The sequence below is a fragment of the Pavona decussata genome, unplaced genomic scaffold (assembly GCF_977016875.1).
Source record: "Pavona decussata unplaced genomic scaffold, jaPavDecu1.1 SCAFFOLD_52, whole genome shotgun sequence".
Classification (NCBI taxonomy): domain Eukaryota; kingdom Metazoa; phylum Cnidaria; class Anthozoa; order Scleractinia; family Agariciidae; genus Pavona; species Pavona decussata.
The window spans coordinates 1,438,239-1,457,500 of record NW_028145474.1 but is presented as its reverse complement, the minus strand read 5'-3'; the positions used below and the strand labels follow the sequence as shown (position 1 = coordinate 1,457,500).

Sequence of the window (19,262 nt, the reverse complement as noted above, 5' to 3'; positions counted from 1 at the left end):
TAAATTACCGCCGTGATGAAGATCTATGGCTTATACACCAACAAAATGTTTAATTAAACCAGGTTCAACAAAATGAAGATTGGTAACAGAAAGCTGAACCATTGGCTTTGACAGGATTCAAGTAACTTTGATTTATGTTTTCATTTGTGCTAAATATAAAGTCGACAAAAGCCCGAAAGCAGCTTTTGTGAAGGAAACAATTTCAAACTGTGTTAACTAAACAGTTTTTAGGTGTGTTTAAGCCTTGGTGTGAATGGAGCATTAGTAATGATGGACGAATTAGGGATGAAAAGATGGATGGATGGATTGCCAGGTTGCCAACAAAATTGTTTCAATCGATGGAAAGTTGCGTGGAACAATTCGACGCCAACACAACCGAGACACCTTTACGTTTTGTGAATTGTCATGGAGACCGCAACCCACCTCTCGTCAACAGGCGACAGACAGGCCCCTCTGTAATATAACAGATATCTGCTACATCACGGACTACGGTTCTTGAGTCATGCTGGCTTGAACAGGGAAATAGTTGAGCCATTTTGTTTACAAATACTGGGTCCGACACTCACAAAATTCGCACTTTTTATTTTCTGTTCTATATTGACGTTCGTTATGAAATCAAGTAACGATGGCTTTTAGGACATATATACTAAACATAACGCGGGCAAATATCTCGGATTATTCTGTAGAATTTACAGGTCCCAATGTACGGCGCAGGTGCCGCCGCGAGACCCGCCGCGGGATAAGGAGACCGGACGGGACGCTGTGATGCGTGATCCAAACGGAAAAAATGTTCCCCACACACGCATGCGCATTGTGCTTTGCAGTGACATTGGTAAGGAGGTTTCTTGTTTGAATCCAATTCATTCAGCTCTGTTCCCTGTGCACACTTCAGTATGCTAACTGCATTGCTGCTCTGGATTGATCCTGAGAAAGAACGTACACTGTCATCACTTTGTAGCGAAAACAACAACGGTGTGTTTCACTGAGCTGATTGTTGGACAAACGCTCTGTGATAAACTAATGTAGAGACACACAGAAGCTATTATTCTTAGCTATACGTCGCGCGATCGCTCGATCGCTAGGGCAGGAATGAGAAACCTTGCTAGCTCTTCGATCGAGTCAATTTTACATAACAGTGTACACGATCATTAAAGCGGAAGCCGGTTCAGTATTACTGTATATCGAATTGTTATGTGCACTCGAGCACCCCTTTACGTACTCCCTCTGTCTACCTGTCTCTGTCTGTCTGTCTGTCTGTCTGTGTGCGTTTGTGTGTGTGTGGGATTGTCTGTCTCTCTCTCGGTCTCTCTCTCTCTCTGTCTCGCTTTTTATGCTGTGCTGTGACGACACTGCAGCCAGTTCATTTCCTAGTAACCGCTCCGTAGACAGTGCTAGTCTTTTGTGTTCTCAGCGATAAGTAAGCCTAATAATAAGAGGTTATCTTACCGATTAACAGTCTGATTCGCCAAGCTGTACAATTCCTGGTCTGAATGGACGAGGTTTGTTAAATTTGCATTTCTTAAACGCCATGCTGCATTTTGGAAATCCGAACAGACCTGGAAGATTGCATTGAGGTAAGGAGCCCACGCATTGGATACAGTCACCTGAAAAACAAGGGGCAAAAGTTTGGTAAGCTGTGTCGCACTCGAGTTACAGATCATCCATACGGCCGGAGCTTTAACAGACCGGTGTCTGTGACTTGAAATAGGAAGGAGTATTATTCTATACCTGTAAATAGGATGCTAATCCATTACAGTGATCATTCCCACCCGCCAAACTGATAGAGTAGCATGCCTTACTGACTTTCAATTCCGCTGGCGTCGTTTGTAAGCACTTAGGAGGTTCTAACTTTTAAGTCAATCTGTGGATAGGAAGCTACTGAGCAGTACTTTCCCGTGGTGCTGTTTATTTGCTGTACAAGGTGGTTCTATCTTTTGACTCTGAGGATGAAATCCTCAAGTGTGACCATTCAAATGAAAGCTACTGAGCAGTACTTTCCTGTGGTGCTGTTTATTATGCTGTGCAAGGTGATTCTGACTTTTGAGTCTGTGAATGAAATCCTAAAGTGTGACCATTCAAATGAAAGCTACTGAGCAGTACTCTCCTGTGGTATTGTTTATTATGCTGTACAAGGTGGTTCTAACTTTTGAGTCTTTGGATGAAATCCTAAAGTGTGACCATTCAAATGAAAGCTACTGAGCAGTACTTACCTGTGGTGCTGTTTATCATGCTGTACAAGGTGGTTCTAACTTTTGAGTCTGTGGATGAAATCCTAACATGTGACCATTTACAGTGTAAATGAAAGCTACCGAGCAGTACTTTCTTGTGGTGCTGTTCATTTTTCAGCGTGTGATGAATTAATTGGAAATTACAAAAAGTTTTGCAAATTTCTACTTTGGCACATATGAGAATTTAATATATAAAGAGTTCAAATTTAAAGATAACAAGCTCCAATCCCTACCTGCTGTAACAGGTCTTCCACCTGTAAACTGAAACGACACTGAAGCAAGGAAGACCAAGACGTAAAACCATTTCATTCTGGGACGGTCAGGTTAACTATGCAAGCTTCGCTGCAGAATGAAAGGCGGCGGGGATTCTATTTAACTGAACTGGTAGCTGGGAGGTGACCGATCATTGTGCTTGGGCCACACCCAAATGTGATCATACTCCTTTAGTTAAAATGTTGAGATGATGATTTAGTTACCCGATGTGGCCGCCCTTGGTAGCTTTACATCTATTGGTTGATCGTATTTAAGAGGTAACTTAATACCCATGCCCAAGCACTGGGTGAAAAAAATATAACATACAAAAAAGAAGTTACAAATTAAATTTCCCACTTTTTCCGATAACCTGTGAAAAAAAAAAGAAAAAAAATACTAAAATGAGATTTCATTTCAAAAAATGTTATTTGGACTTGTCAAAGTCAGTTTGTTTTCGATCCTGGGAATCATTTTACAGGTTTCAAATCTTGGTTCTCGTTACAGGATCATCTCTTCTTGTAACTACGCTCAGGATTGGCTTTTTTGTTTTCCTTCTTTTATTGGTATGTGCAACTTGTTGTTTATTTTGCATTTGAATAAACCATGTATACAAGTATTGGATTGCAAGTTGGCATGCGTATCGGAATTAAAGAATTCTGATTTCCCCGCGGGAACAGGGAGCATGTTTTCTTCACACTTGTCGGGACCTTGGCCTCGCCAAGCCGCCAGTCGTTTCATTATAGACACTGAGCTGTGAACATCGTAGAGTCCGTGCAGCAAGATACAATAGAACTGATTGACAAAATAAATTTAAAATTCGTATGCGTATTTACCTCGTAAATGATAAAGCTTGAGACTTGCTAATTTGTTTGTGCCGCTCAATTACATGACCGTTTTTATACTTAAGGACGCATTATCCGTCTCGACGAAAATGGGCAAACATTTGTTGCTCGTATGGTTATTCGTCTGTAGTGTAAAGACGGGCACAAGACGGATTTTCCGTCTGGACGAACTTTTTACCGTTGTGCGTCGTTCAAGACGAACAACAGAAGATAATCCGCCCAGACGGATAATGCGTCTTGTGCCCGTCTTTATACTACAGAGGCAGATGAATAAACAGACGAACAGCAAATATTTGCCCAAATTCGTCCAGACGGATAATGCGTCAGAAACGTGCTTTGTTTGACAGTTCTAGAAAAAAACGATGGGACTGAGAAGAGGTCATTGATACGCTTAAGTTATCGTAATGGAATTTCCAAAATTTCCGGTACAACCATAAGTAGCATAACAAAGAGGAAACAACATAACGCGATCATCATGACTCAAACTATTCCATTAGCAAGGCTAGTTTTACCAATCTGCGAATCAGACACAGCATCACGCGTAGATGCCAGTATAGGCATCTTGTTACACGGGATGCCCCTAGGGGCATACCGTGTCTAAAAACGGGTCGATTTCCTTTTTATTCGTAGTAGCTATAGCTACAAATCTGCACATTAATTTATTCATTAAGCCCTCCCCTCTCCTAGTCGGGATGTATTGTTCTGATTGTCTTCAACAAAAGCAGGCCAATCAAAATCCATTCTTGTCGCGTATATCGCGAGGAAGGGGACCCACTCACCCCCTACCTGTGTGGAGTCAAAGCATCATTTGATTCATTCATTAAAACCGGATTAAATTTGTAGCGCCATATTGTTAAACATGCTGTGGACTCAAGTGTGCCGTTTTCAAACGGAAATTTCACCATTTTGAAACGGTAAATCGAAAGAATAACTTCTAAGAAGCACTCGGCATTTAGAACGGTGAAAATTGAAGAGTTCCTGGCGAAGGAATCGTGCTTTGACAGTCTTAGACCACGATGTCAGACTGAAAAGAGGCAGGAGAAAGAGGTCATTGAGAAGCTTACGTTATCGTAGTGGAATTTCCGAAATCTCCGGTGAAACCATGAGTAGCGTAACACAAGGGAAACAACGTAACGCGATCTTCGTGACTCAAACTATTCCATTAGCAAGGATAGTTTTATAAATCCGCGAAGCATACAGTTTGAATAAATGTATCAGCCACAGCATCACGCGTAAATGCCAGTATAGCAGGCATCTTGTTTTTTTTCCTTCGTAGTAGCTACAAATCTGCACATTAATTTATTCATCGTATATCGCGAGGGAGGGGACCCACTCACCCCTACTAGTGTGACATCAAAGCATCATTTGATTTATTCATTAATCTTGGATTAAATTTGTGGCGCCATATTGTTATGTGCCGTTTTCAAACAGAAATTTCACCATTTTGAAACGGTAAATCGAAAGAATAACTACTAAAATGCACTCGACATCTAAAACGGTGGAAATCGGAGAGTTCCTGGCGAAGGAATCGTGCTTTGTTTGACAGTTGTAAAACCACGACGGGACTGAAAAGAGGTCATTGACCAGCTTACGTTATTGTAATGGAATCTCCGAAATTTCCGGTACAACAATAAAGTAAGCGTAAGACAAGGGAAACAACATACCGCGAACATCGTGACTCAAACTATTCCATTAGCAATGATAGTTTTATCAATCTGCGAAGCATACAATTGGAATAAATGCGGTAAATCGAAAGAATAACTTCTAAGAAGCACTCGACATTTAAAACGGTGGAAATTGGTGAGTTCCTGGCGAAGGAATCGTGCTTTGTTTGAGAGCTTTATACCAGGATGGGAGACTGAGAAAGGTCGTTGATAAGCTTACGTTTTCGTAATGGAATTTCCGAAATTTCCAGAATTTCCGGTAAAGCCATAGGTAGCGTAACACGAGGGAAACAACATAACGCGATCTTCGTGACTCAAACTATTCCATTAGCAAGGATGGTTTTTATTAATCTGCGAAGCATACAACTGGAGTAAATGAATCAGCCACAGCATCACGTGTAAATGCCAGTATAGGCATCTTGTTCCTTTCTAGACAAAGTTATTACTCTTTTCAGTTCAGGATGACGATCGACGATCTCCTGGTGTACTGGTGATTCTCCTTTATTTGCTCCATTCATGATCAGGGCCGTTTACTTAATCTCTACGATACAGCTTACCTCGATCTATTATTTGACTCCTTTGGTTCTTTGACGATCAGACTTTTCACTGTCGGGTTCCAAGCACGGCAAACACGGGATGCAGTGTAATTGGGTTCGCCAGGTAAACCACAGTGAAGTTAAGGACATACAGCAGACTCTTACACACGTTTATTGGACTAAATCATGTAATCAGGCTAGCCAGCTTGTTACAACACTTGCGGTGAAAACTGTCAAGGAATGCACGATTCCTCTAAGCTTAGAAAACTTGCTAAATTTCAAATGCATTTACTCCAAATGGTGAAAAAACTCCGAAAGACTCTTATGAAACTCCTCTTTGCCCCAGGGACACCTCCTTACAACTAAAACGTTCGCTTGGAAAAACACCTGATATACTTCTATGACGTAAAGGAAACTAAGCTGAAACAACTCTTTGTGCGGTTAGCCAAAAAAGGATATTTATAATCACGCCATTAAAAACGAAACAAGTCTGCATTTCAGGAAAACAAAAGGTCATATAATAGTCTAAAGCGTTCTTTGTACAGCAAAATGACAGAAATGTTAATGAAATAACATCGCATGAACCTCGCCAAGGAATATCATTGAGTCATTTCAACGATCTTTTCACAAGGAGAGAGAAACCTACACTGTTTACTTTTATCCTCGAGAAACATAGCGGATGTCAATCTTGCTTGAAGTCACGTGTCGATCTCCCATAGTGGCCGCTACTATGTAATGCTCATCTTGGACTTTACAAGGCCTTCGATGGCCCCAGGGTCCCGATCCCCCTGCATCTATTGAATTTCCAATGCTTGGTCCACAGCAAACAAGGTCATATTTGCTCCCAGCTCTGGGTTTTTTTCCCATGTTTTCCCACCAGTACATTTTATTAAACAAGTTCTTGTCTGGCAAGATTTCATCCGATGATAGCACCAGGCCAATGAAGTTGTCGTAATAGTCGAAGTTGAAAGGACAATCCCACATGAAGTGCAAGTTGGTTCCATGTTGTAGCTTGTACGTGACTATGCCGCCTGAGCCAGTTGCGGCCCAACTCCCAGCTTTATGAAACAGGCATTTGTCTTCCCTCATGGACTGGACGTAAGGCTCGGGAGGGATTCTCACTTTACCCCCGTTAATGTAGATCGTTACCAGCTCAATGCCGTGCTTTGTTCTATTGCTGATGCTCATTTCGTTCCGTACTCCACCACCTTCACTAGTGAGGCCAAAAAAACCCCATCCCTGAGCATCAAGGCTGGCCGCTGCACCAGCAACCTGAGCTATCTTGTCTTGATTCGCGATAATCGCCTCCCCCGCTTCCACTGAAAAATTCGCCGCCATAACTCTTGAATGCCCTGTCCTTGTCCTTATATATTTTTCATTGCATGGCATTTCTCAGAAAGACAGGTAGTTGTTGATCTCATTGTCAGGTAATTTTCCGCTTACGTCTAAATTTAGTCTATTGTTTCCAAAGTCATACGATAATCTTACACTGATCATATGACTGTCGTATGATTTTTTTGTGAAATTTTGCTTGTCGAAGCCAAGAAAGTGTTACTCAACATCATCCAGGTGATCTGGTGACTTAACTCGGGGGACTAGGAAGAGAAATTTTAATGCCGTATCCCACAAACGCGCGCGGCCTTCAGTGGGTTCAACCTCGTTCCCAGGGTCTCTCTTCTTCCCCCCCCCCCCCCCCCCCAAGCGAGAAAGAGAGAGAGAGAGAGAGAGAGAGAGAGAGAGAGAGAGAGAGAGAGAGAGAGAGAGAGAGAGAGAGAGAGAGAGAGAGAGAGAGAGAGAGAGAGAGAGAGAGAGAGAGAGAGACCCTGGTTGCAGCTGGTCACGTGGCACCCAAAATCTGGGTGCTTGACACAATTTGCCGTTAGGGAGGGGTAGTAAAGTATGCAGTTGTCACTTTCTCAGAAAGACGGAGAAGCCAGCTACGAACTGTGCGACAACAAGCGGTTTTGCAACCAAGCATTTCTACATCACACACTCACTTGAGACCTGGAAGAGGTTCACGTTTCTTCCACTCAGGTAGAGTGCTGTTAATCCAAAAGAATTATTTTAAAAACAGTCGTTTCGGGACGCCAGAGGGAAACCGACAGACGATGGGGGACGCTTGAGTCAAAACCTAAACAGGCATGGTGATTAGAACAGAAGTATCGCTGGACGCTGGTTTTACGCCTTTTAACAGAGCTCCAAATGGGGTGAAATGGGAAAGAAGATTAATTTTAGTATTACCGAATGGAACACCAATAATTTTTGGCAATAGAATGTAAACAGGCGAAGTGTTCAGAAATACCAACGAACTGAAGCAAGCCGCGTGTGAATATAATTCAAAGGTACTTTTCATCTTAGTTTATTCCCTATGTCCTTGACTTTAAGACGTAGTTAAACGAGAAATATTGAGCTCAGAGCGTTGATTGTGATCGAAAACAATGTATTTAATCACAGGAAATCGGTGACCAAATAAATATTCAATATTGTGCTTCGCGAATTAAATGTAAATAAACAGATTACTATTAACAAGAAGAATGTATTTGTATTTTCTTGTGAGTGATGAATTATAATGCTGTTACTGAAAGAATTTTTATGACCTACGTTTCATTTTATAGAGCAAAAGATGTACTTATTACCGCAGTTAAGCTTGAATAAATGCTATTTCTAGTAGAATTCATGGAATCAGTTCCAACTAGTGTAGATAAATTACTCCGATTCAAGTTGTAGAATTTATGATCAACCTCTGCTTCATTGACCTTTTGAAATTCCCTAGATTGTACTTAATATACGATTTATGCAGACGGCATGAAACTGCGCCAAATCTCTCGCATTTCGCTTGCTTAAGCGTCGCACTCGCTTGAAAATCTCTGATCGGCTGTTGCGAATAAAATAATTGAGCGACTGTACCCCGACTGGGGAGAAGTTTGTCGTGTGCTGTCACGTGACCAGCTGCAACCAGGGTGTGTGTGTGTGTGTGTGTCTCTCTCTCTCTCTCTCTCTCTCTCTCTCTCTCTCTCTCTCGCTGGGGCGGGAAGAAGAGAGACCCTGGGAACGAGGTTGCAGTGGCTTGCGAAAAGGTAACATCGGCCTAAGGGAGGTGACGTCATCGGGTTATTCTTCGGAGCAGCCACGATCCGAGATCCGATTATACCGAAAATTGACCTGCATTCACTCTCTTTTAGTAGTAATGGCGGACGACGTCGGTGAAATAAAGACTTCGAACGTTTGTTAGGTCTCGTTATGGTATAATACAGAGTTCTTTCTACTTTCGTTTCTCGTCGTCTGAGCATCTCAAGGATTTTACGCTCGATTTGTGGAAGAAACGTGTAACTTTGAAAACAGTCAAGATTTGCTCAAGTAACATCCACCTACGGGTGGTTAACATCTACCTGAGGGAGGTAAGTTTTATAGCACCACGTTTGTATCGTATGTGTTATACTGGCACAATCGTACGCATAGCATCCACCTAAGAGAGGTACAGTAGCTTACAGTGTACATTTTATAGCTTATGTATTATAATAGTCAATTCATACACATAGAAGCTTACTCTCTAGCAGGGAAACTTGTGATCATAAAAAGCTTTTCTATCATTGACTTGAATTTCATTTTATTTTTACCAACTCATAACATCCACCTACAGGAGATTAACATCTACCTAAGGGCGGTTGTGATGTTTATAGCACCAAGTATGTATAATAAAGAAGAATTGACTCGAAAAAAGCTTATGAATCGTAAGGGTCTTTTGCACTTTGTATACAAGAAACTCAAATTTGGAATGACATCCCTTTTTCCTTACGTAATTCGCTTACTATCTCGAATAATAGACAAAAACTTAGAAATTACTTCTATAAACCCGGATCAAATTGGTGGCGGCCATATTGTTAACATGTTGGACTCAAGTGTGCTGTTTTCAAACTGAAAATTAAACATTTTGAAGCGGTAAATTGAAAGAATAACTTCTAAGGAGCACTCGACATTTAAAACGGTGGAAATTGGAGAGTTTCTGGCGAAGGAATCGCCCTTTGTTTGACCGTTCTAGAAACACAATGCGCGGAGGAAAGGTCACTGATAAGTATGACGTTATGAGAAAGTTATCTCCGGTATGATTTCTAGTAACACAACGATAAAATATCACGCAGTAATGGAATTTCCGGTACAACGATAAGAGGCGTAACGCAAGGGGAACAACATAAAGTATGCCATTAGCTAGGATAATTTTTTAAAAATATGCAAAGCACACAATGGGAGTCAATGAGGCCACATTAAGCATCACGCGTAAATGCCAGTATAGGCATCCTGTTCAACATCGGTCAGAAGTGGATTTCTCGATTACTTCCTTTTGCCGAAAAGCTTACTGCTTGTTATGACGGCTGTAGGCTTACTGCTTTCAAAAAATATTACACGTAAGACTTGAGATGAATGTTCATCCATTTATTAGTTGTTGGTTTCTATGGTCATCCAAGGGACAAGAAAGCTGTAAACACGTTCTTATCTGTTTTCAAACTCTTTCCTTTTTTCAAGTTCGCAGGATAAATTTCCTCAACATCAAACTGGCAATTTTAACATCAAAATAAGCTTATAATTCGCACAATGTCTCCAGCAGGATTTAAGAACTGTCGGTTACAATCTACCCTGCGAGCAGAGGCCCTTCGATCTTCCTAGACGGGAAGAGGACTTATCTAGGAAGATCGAAGGGCCTCTGCTGGCAGGGTAGTCACAATCAAATGCATCCTCCACTGTTTTATATCCTATCAGTATAGGCTTTGTTTATAGCCAAGAAACCGGCTGCGGTCAGTTTTACAAATGTGAGAAGGCATAATATTTTAGCGTATTTTTTTCCTGGTTAGAAAGTTCATCGATGCAGCCGGTTGTTCTTATGCTTCTTCTTGTGCAAGGCCACGGAACTTGATTCCAAGCAGCAAAACGTTCTTTTTCCAGTTCAACATGAGCAAGAAAAGAGTCAAAGCTGACAGAGTTCAATTCATTGAGGTTGCGAAAACTGCGTAAAAACTTTGCAGCATCATAACTTTCCACAACTGTTTAGACTTTCTTCAACAACAAATAACTGAACTTTAGACATTTTTCGGGTACTGTTTGAACCATATCACACAGGCAAAAGTGACACAGAAACCAGCCGAGAAGAAATTCACTTAAGTTAAGTACTTACGTGCCTGGGTACATATTCGAAAAGTGTTAGCTTTTTTCATTCATTCAACTGTACTGTAGCAACGCACGCAGCGCCACCGTTCTGGCGCCTTTTTTACTTTACTGTGAGAGTCATGTCGCTTATTCCAACTTTCCCCGTCTTCTTTCAATTTTTACCTTTTCGTTGTGAGAGTCTAATTCCTTAAATGTGGGCACCGAGTATATATTCCCTGGCAGAATTAAAAAATTCTCACGCCATTTTGAACGGGTAGACAAAAAATTCCAATCTCTCCACGGGCCGCCCGTGGAGAGATCGATCCTGGCCATTTACTCGCGTGCGCGCACGCGCGTATGGCGCAATTTTTTTCTAAAAATAGATTTTTTGGTACAACCCATGACAAGCCCACAAGTCAAAATGGCATCTCGTTACAGTCTCCATCCCTGATTATTTCATCTACGCGAGAACGCCATAAAGGAGATGCAAGACGGCGCTGGGATGAATGGACAAGTTTATATATACTTTAAAACCCCAAACCAAGAGATCTCCTGATGAACATTCTGCCTGGTCGTGGCTGGACTCCGGCAGGACTAGAGGCTGAAATTATAAAAATGTTTTACCATTTCAAAGCGGGTCTTGTGTTGTTTACTAGACAGTAAAGCCATCTAATATGTTTCAAACGAATACTCCTCAGAGGACTCCTCGGGATTAGTGATTGTTATCGATTACTGTCGATTGCTATCGATTATTATCCATTATCTCAATCGATAACAATCCATAAATTTTTTCTGTAGGTTCAATTGTTATCGATTACCGATTTCAATCGATATCAATCGGTGACTGATATCGATTTCTATCGATTGACTACGCCTGGCCTTAAGCATCCAAGCTTGTTATTGTACCATCCCAGGCTGTAGTCACAGACGCGGTTGTGTTTACTGTTGTTTTCTTTTGATATTTTATGCCGGACAGTTCCCTCCATTTCACACTTGATATTGTTTGTAGTTATACTTAAATGAAGATTCTACCACGCTTAATGCATATTTCTGGCGAACCTCTAACCTCTAACCTCTGGCGAACAGCGGGCACTTGGTAATTCCCCGAGGGTCACCGTTTAACAAGGGTGCGACTGTACCATGCACAGAAAAGTGTTGTTCGACAATTTTCATTTAAATGTTACATATTAGGATTTGCCACTTTTTTTCGCTATCCTAATTCAAAGTAAGTAGATCTTGCGATCCTTTAGGCAAACGCAGTGAAATGTCTTTTTTCAGCCTTTGAAGGCATATTAGCCATTTACTCCAAAAGCTGTCAGGTGTTATTGTTATTGAAACAAGCGCTCGTGGTCCGATTCATGTCTGTTGACATTGTCTGGTTGTTTTGGACACGTTGCTTTAAAAATTAATCGACCACCAAATCACGCATGCCCTTTTACAAGCTGGATCCGATTACGGAAGTGGACGTAGAGAATAATCTCATTTCTCTGCCGAATTTTCTCACAATTCAGTCATTTTTTGCCTCCGAATCTCGCCTTTGACTCATCTGTGTCGCAAATGAGTTAAATGATGCCGGATTTGGGGCGTTTAGCTTTAATCATAGCCATTATAATTACGGTGGTTCGCAAAACATCGTGCGTTCGACAAGATACGTTTTGGGGGGAGAAAGGTGAGAATTCTTCATCTTATTTCAGCTTCTATCTTTGTTTATGACGCTTGCAATCTAATGTTAACTTAAAAGAGTGTAAATTTTAAGGATGCAAAATGACATCAGCGCGATTTATGATCTGGTGTCTTAAGGTAGACCTGTTTCACGATGGGGAATCATGTCAATACAGCTCGAATTTCAGCCGTGTAGTTCTCTACGATTTATTTGTTTGGAAGTCTTGTAACTTCTATAGTTATGGTAAAAACAACTCAGTTATCCCTACATCAACAACACGCCGGCTCTTAATTTCGTTTACTTCTTGCAGTGTTTTATAAATGCGATTTCCAAATCCAAAGATTGTCTTTGATTTTTATTCGTCACCACATGTAGCCGTGATTTCACGAAAACGACAACTGTGAAACTTAATGATTTATTGTTTCGAATCCTTGGGGGTTATATATCAAGAGTATAACTACAACCTTATTCAGGAATAAATGTTGTTGATTGAACGTATCCAGTTTTACAAGATTTTACAAGCTTTTGTAGTGCTTGTTCGACTTGTGGTTTATTCAATTTCATTCTAAACTCTTCCTGGTATCGTATTAACTTGAAGAAATTGATTTTTCAGGGACTTCACATGTTTTGAAAAAGTCCTTTCATTATCTTTCATAGCGCTATGGAAACCATTATCAACATTATGGAACCACACTAAATTCAGAATCAGCGAGTTTTGGACTTGTATATGGTTCGTACGGAGCACAGAACTTGCAAGGAAATCTGGGGATTTTATTCTTTATTATACCCATTTTGAAATCACTGGTGATCCTTGCAATCTGATTGGCTCTCAACAGTGCGATTTATTCCCAAATTGCACCATTTTTTTTGCTCTAAATCGCATCCTTTCTTTAGCCCATCAAACTGGAAATGAAGTAACAAAAATAGAATATTAAAATTGACAATAAAACTCTGTGATTTCAAAATAGGTGTAATAAAGTGGCAATTGAACTTTGTGTCGTGCAATTTTGGTCTGAAATCATACTTGTGATTTCAAATCAAACTCGCGCTGCGCGCTCGTTCGATTTTGAAATCTGACCAAATTGCACTCCACTCAGTTCAATTACCATTATTAATCAAACTAGTGGGAAAAAAATATAATAATTACTATGAAGTTCTGCCTCTGATATCAGTATTGGTCCTCGATTTAAATTGTGCTTACAATTCTGTCTATCCTTAAGCTTTCCGTTTGTGTTCATGAACGTTAACTTGTTCTTTCTTTGCCTTCACTTGGTTTTGACGATTGTTGTCTATTTGACTCTGGCTTGTGCTTGTGAGGAAGCGTTGTCGGGTTGTTAGGTCGCCGGACTTGAAATCCGGAGGTCCCGGGTTCAAGTCCCGCTCTGACCACTAGATGGAGTGGGTCTGGAATTGTTTCGAGTCGGTAGCCCCGAGTTCAAACTCCTCGGCCGCGCTTGTAAATAGCCAATTGGTCTAGCAGACCAATTGGCTATTAACGTTGGGATTTTAACCATGTTATTTTCAAGTTATATTATTTGTTTGTGAAGTTTAATTACCGGTAAGTCGGGCCCAGTAGTACTTGTGCCATAAACACTGCGGGGGGCTGCGGGGGGGGGGGGGGGGGGTAAATAAAGGTTATTTCCTTTTATATATATATTTATTTATCTGAAACCTCGTGGGTTTTTACCTTTTAAACGAAATTTTCCCGTCCCTTGGGATTAATTGAGTCCCAGTCCTAATCCGGCATAGGGTGCAAAATACAGGGTGAAGTACTGAATACTTCTCTTACCACTGTGCTATGAATTAATAAAATGACAAATGAATATCAGTTGTTTGGTACAGCTGAGCAAACGTTAATTGTTATTTTGCATTTTGGGTCGCGCTCGCTTCGCGCCACAAAAGCGCTTTGAAAATGCCTGTTCTGTAGGCTAAGTTCGTATGGAGTTTTAATCGCATTTTAATTCGGATCCTTTGCGTCGAACCCATTGCTGTGCAAAACGGCAGGCATTTGGGTAGAGCGCTTGAATCAACCAGCACGAAACTGGCTGAATGTGTTAGACGAAATGATTTTGGTCAAACTTTCTATCAGAAAGTCGGAAGGTCGCAGTTCGAAGATAGGGGACACCTAACTAGGCGTAACTAAGAATCTAGAACTGTACAATGTAAAAAAAAAATTATAAAAGGTTAAAAAATACACATATAACTATGTCTATTTAAAATACATTAAAACAGTGACAAAAGATCAAGGACAAATATCTTTACGGTGAAAGTAGTATAATTATAAACAGGAAGCCTACGAATTGCATAGATGGCAGCCAGTGCAAGCATCTTTTAAGAGGCTTGATAAATCACGCTTTCGTATTTGCGATTAAAAGGTTTAAAGATTGCTTGCAAGTCTCTCCGTACTGGATATGTTCAGAACTCAGAATCCGTTGTGCTATTGGGCTTGCTTCTGGGCTTGGCCTCAAGCCTACATACGGCCTGGGAAAGAGGCTGAGCCTAAGCATCCCGCGCCGTCAACACGATCTGAAACGCAAACCATGAATCTTCTGCTTGTGTTTGCTTTGAGGCAGCGGTTAGTGCGTCGGACCTGAAATCCAGTAGTTCCGCTATGACCCCTAGCTGGAGTTGTTAATCGGTAGCCCCGAGTTCAACTCCTCTCGGCCGCGCTTGTAAATAGCCAGCTGGTCTGCTTCTTGCTAGTTGGGATTTTCAAACATGTTATATTAAAATTTAAATTATTGCTTTGTGAAGTTTAATGCTTGGCCATGGCCTCACTAGCACTTGTGCCATAAAAATTTCCGAGGGATAACATAGGTTATCATTCTCATCTTCAAAAAACTCATTAATAATTCATAAGCCCACTGACCTATCAAATGGTCAATAAAACATCACATGCAGTAAAAATAAATGTAAAAATAAATACTTAAATGAAAGGAATGTTAGCATGATGTAGAATTGAAATAAAGTTGAGTTTAAAAAAAAAAAAAAAAAATCCCTTGCAGTGGTTAACATCCTCCTTATTAGTACGCGGTGTTTGATGTCTTTCTCGTATGCTAATTTACTCACGACACACGCTTTTCCAGGAATGTTTTTGAAGCCGTTCAAAAAACTCGCAGCATGTGTTTTGTCGGGTCTAAAACCACTCGGCTGCGCCTCGTGGTTTTAAATCCCGATAAAACACTGCTGCTCGTGTTTTAAACATTACATCAGTTTTTTCTTATCATCATCATTATTATTATTATTTTGTTTTTCGTACAATCTAACATCTATTTCTTGTTGTTTTAGCACCACCTGGATGTCAGCCGTGTCCCAAGAAAAGTGAAGGCTTGTTTGATACTCCAGTTTGTGGCATGAATGGCATCGCTTACAAGAACTTCTGTTATCTCACATTAAGAAACTGTATCGCTAAAATATTGAAGAAGAAACCAGTTTTTCCTTCAAAAGATCCAAAAACCTGCGGGTAAGAACTGTTAATGTGTTCTTTGTCAGAAGGACTGCTTGCTTGTAATGGCTCTTTTCTCTTAAAGGGGCAGTGTTACCAATTTTTAGTGTGATTTTTAATGGTCCAATATTATTAACAATTATCCTATGAGTATAGATAATATAGTATTTGGTGTCTTTTGCTGCGGATGGCTTGAATGGAAATGGATTACAATTTGAAAAATTGGCCAATATTTTCAAGTTCTTCCTGTGTATTGTGGACAAATTGCTAAAACCTTATTTATAAATTGTTCTTTATTGGACAGATCACTTACTATTTTGCTCCCGGTGCTCTAGGCATAATTTCATGTCAGAGAAAAGGTTCTACGTTAAATGTCCGAGTAGCTTTCATTTAAATACAGCAAACTTCCCTTTAAGACCTATGGAGTGTTTATAGATTTTGAACACGTTTCCGAACTGAACAGATTCAGGTAAGAACAAAATGGATTGATAGGTTCCCAAAGCTAAGGGAGGTTCCGGTGGGGGTACGGGGGAGGGGGGATGGGGAACTCCCCTATATAAGCTATATAGGTATTTGCGGTGCCAAAGGGTATGGTTTTTCAGAGGTTTTGGTCTGAAATTAGGTATAGATGCTAGCCATTTGGGTCTGGAAGTCTGAAAGCGGATATAGATACTAGAAACCAGGTCTGAACATGGGTATGAATTTTAGAGGTTAGGTCTGAAAATTACATATTTTGGTCTCTCAGATGTGATAAGTATAACCAGTACACCCTGAAAAGCAGGAAACCGAGGTTCGAGTGCTCGCCAGCCAACTATATGTTCATACAGTACGTTATATCTTGCATGTTCCTTTGATATAACAGATCCTTACAGTGGCTCTGTGTAAAAATATGGCTGATTCATTTGGTACAAATATCAGTTCCTTGCTTTATCCAGAGACAGCCCCTTAAAATCCCAGACACAAATATTTAATTGCGAACATTCGAGCTCGTTGTCAGTCAGTTGTCAGACGAGTTGTTAGTTGAGTATCTGAGCTGGAGTATGTTGAGTGTTGCAATAGCAAAAAAAAGTTGTAACTCAGTCGAAGTGTGTCAAGACTCGAAAATGTAATTAATAGACTATATTCGTATTCTCGGTATTGAACTGGATCGAGCTTGCAATGGAGGCTCTTGCAATTGTGGGGGAATAAATTAGAAACTATTTGCATGTGAAAAGATTTCTCCGCATAAGCCTCGTGTGCAAGCTAGTTCAGTCCAGTTCAATACCGAGAATACGAATACGGTCTATTTAGAGTCTTGGTACCTCTACGTTCAGTTTAGTCAAGCGAGTGCTCAACAGTTGTATCTCAAGCTGTTTTTATTGTCAACGCCTAAACAATTCCGGAAAACGTAAAGTTCTCTCGTAAACCCCCCCCCCCCCCCCCCTCACCCTTACCCAGAAAACAATCCCTCTCTGAATATTCAGTTTGCTGTGTTTAAAAGACGTCTATTTGATAGCCACAAGATCGTCTTGACCCTGGCAATAATTTATGAATGTTTTCTTCCTCTTTACTCTCAGGTTGCAAATGAAGATGTACAACAATTTCAGTGACACTCCATTCAGAAGAAAGAAGAGAGAAATGAAGAAAACAGAAAGGAAACTAGTAACCCGCAAAGATTAATGAACTCCATGCAAAGACGCGTGAATGACTGAATACTTTATTAAAGTGTCTGGGTGTTTAGCATCACTGCTTATTTAATCGTGGATGCCGGCATTAGAGACCTTTTATTAGATTCAAGTACGACTACGACTACGAATGAGACTGATTTTAATTGAAGTTTTTAGCAAAATACAAAGGAGAGAGGAAGCTTCATGTTAATCTTTGCAAGCGACAAACTTGACGCAGTTTTTTTAATGATGATAGCTAAGCCCCTTCGTGATTCCAAAAAGACGGGATCACCTACGTATCGAGAACTTACTTTCCCCACTACGCCGTTTTCACAAAATTTCGTTGTAAAATGACGACGGCTATATCCCAAAATTGCACTGGTTCACGAGTGCACACTGACTCCTTCTCTGTTGGAAAAACTCGTACTAGCGTACTAGAATCAGTGGCTATCAATAGTCGATATTTTTATTACAGGCGAAACTCACCAAGAACTGAAACGCGCTCTTTTCATGATATTGCCAAAAATTAAAAATAAATAAATAAATAAATAAATAAATAAATAGACAAAGACCATCATGGAAGAAACTAATAGTGTTTACGGAAACTGAATATGATATAAATATCAGTTTCCTATGGTTAACCGGCGTAAAGGGCCGAATAATTTATATTACAAGTCTTATAACCTCGGAGACATGAACCAATATGATTAAAAACAATGGAGGGAATTGTTAATGACCTTCATAGGTGATTTTCTTAAACAATTTTTTAAAGAAAAAGACAAATTCTCTCTAGAATAAAAGTCTCTAAATCTGCACCAAAGTATGGGGATGTTGTACAGCTTCTGTTTATGAATTTTTGTCTCTCTGAGACCAAGTAAACGATCTGCATCAGCATGCATATGTCAGTAGAGCAGGACATCCTGCATGTTTAGAGATGTTCTTAAAGCTTCTCGATTGACTTAGTTTCGTTAAAGAATATTATATATTTTTATACTCGGCATTTCAATCTTATGCAGATTTAGTTGATTTAGAAATGTGGCGAAATTATCAAATAATAATGCAAAGAATGTGGGTGTATTTGCCATCCATGTGGGATTTATCATGTAAAAAACGCTTGACTGCGTACAAATTAATAAAGTGTAATGATTATTTTAGCTCTCGGGTCTGCTGTTGTAGAGCACTACTTTGCGTGTAAACAAACTAAACTAAGATGACACTACGGCAACTGATAAGTTTAATCAGGCAAATATTTTAACTAGTTCAACTAGTTTTCATCAAAACGCAATAATTGAGATCGATTGGCCTGGTTAAATTTGGGCAATCAATTTGGTTTATCATTGTGTACTTCTAAACTGGCAAGAGCCAATTAGCTGGCGAGATCGTGTTGGGCGAGCGAGGAAATAGCTTTCACTCAGTACTTCCACACTGCGCGTACGGTGCACAGCTTACGTTGAGTAGTAGCCGGCTGCGCAGCTAGCGGTTTTTGTTGGTGGGCCGGGGCGAAGCCGCGGGGGAAATGGAGCGAGAGCAGTTCCTCGCAGTGACGCGGCTTCGCCACTCATTTTAGCCCGGCTTTCCCGCGAGCCCACCAACAAAAACCGCCAGCTACGCAGGTTAAGTGAAACCTAGTTCTGAAAAATGGTCACAAAAACTGAATTTCATGTTTTGGTCTGAAACAGAGGCAGGGTTTGGAGAAACGAGCCTCACATCCCCACCAAAAATTTTGAGGAGTCCTGTACAGCCCCCGAAATGATCCCAACCCCGAAATGATCCACAACCCTGAAATGATCCCCAAATTTTGACCCCGAAATGATCCCGACCCCAAAATGATCCCCACTTTTCTTCTT

General features: G+C 40.5%; 2 protein-coding genes and 1 long non-coding RNA gene across 3 annotated transcripts; 1 reads left to right on the top strand and 2 right to left on the bottom strand.

Annotated features, from left to right (window-relative positions):
- Positions 1 to 561: 561 nt before the first annotated feature.
- Positions 562 to 2,757, bottom strand: LOC146480838 (uncharacterized). The gene is made up of 3 exons (XR_014864617.1): positions 2,462 to 2,757; positions 1,447 to 1,604; positions 562 to 924 (listed from the first exon to the last, which is right to left on the bottom strand). It is a non-coding gene; the product is annotated as an uncharacterized LOC146480838 (long non-coding RNA).
- A 2,923-nt stretch (positions 2,758 to 5,680) lies between these two features.
- On the bottom strand, positions 5,681 to 7,026 carry LOC146480837 (DELTA-thalatoxin-Avl1a-like). Its single transcript, XM_085109049.1, has one exon. The coding sequence runs from the start codon at positions 6,909 to 6,911 to the stop codon at positions 6,180 to 6,182; it is 732 nt and encodes a 243-aa protein (XP_084965175.1). The 5' UTR covers positions 6,912 to 7,026; the 3' UTR covers positions 5,681 to 6,179.
- Positions 7,027 to 12,101: 5,075 nt separating this feature from the next.
- On the top strand, positions 12,102 to 18,569 carry LOC146480836 (uncharacterized). Its single transcript, XM_085109186.1, has 3 exons — positions 12,102 to 12,330; positions 15,613 to 15,787; positions 17,326 to 18,569. The coding sequence occupies exons 1-3, from the start codon at positions 12,228 to 12,230 to the stop codon at positions 17,426 to 17,428; spliced, it is 381 nt and encodes a 126-aa protein (XP_084965312.1). The 5' UTR covers positions 12,102 to 12,227; the 3' UTR covers positions 17,429 to 18,569.
- The last annotated feature ends 693 nt before the right edge of the window (positions 18,570 to 19,262 follow it).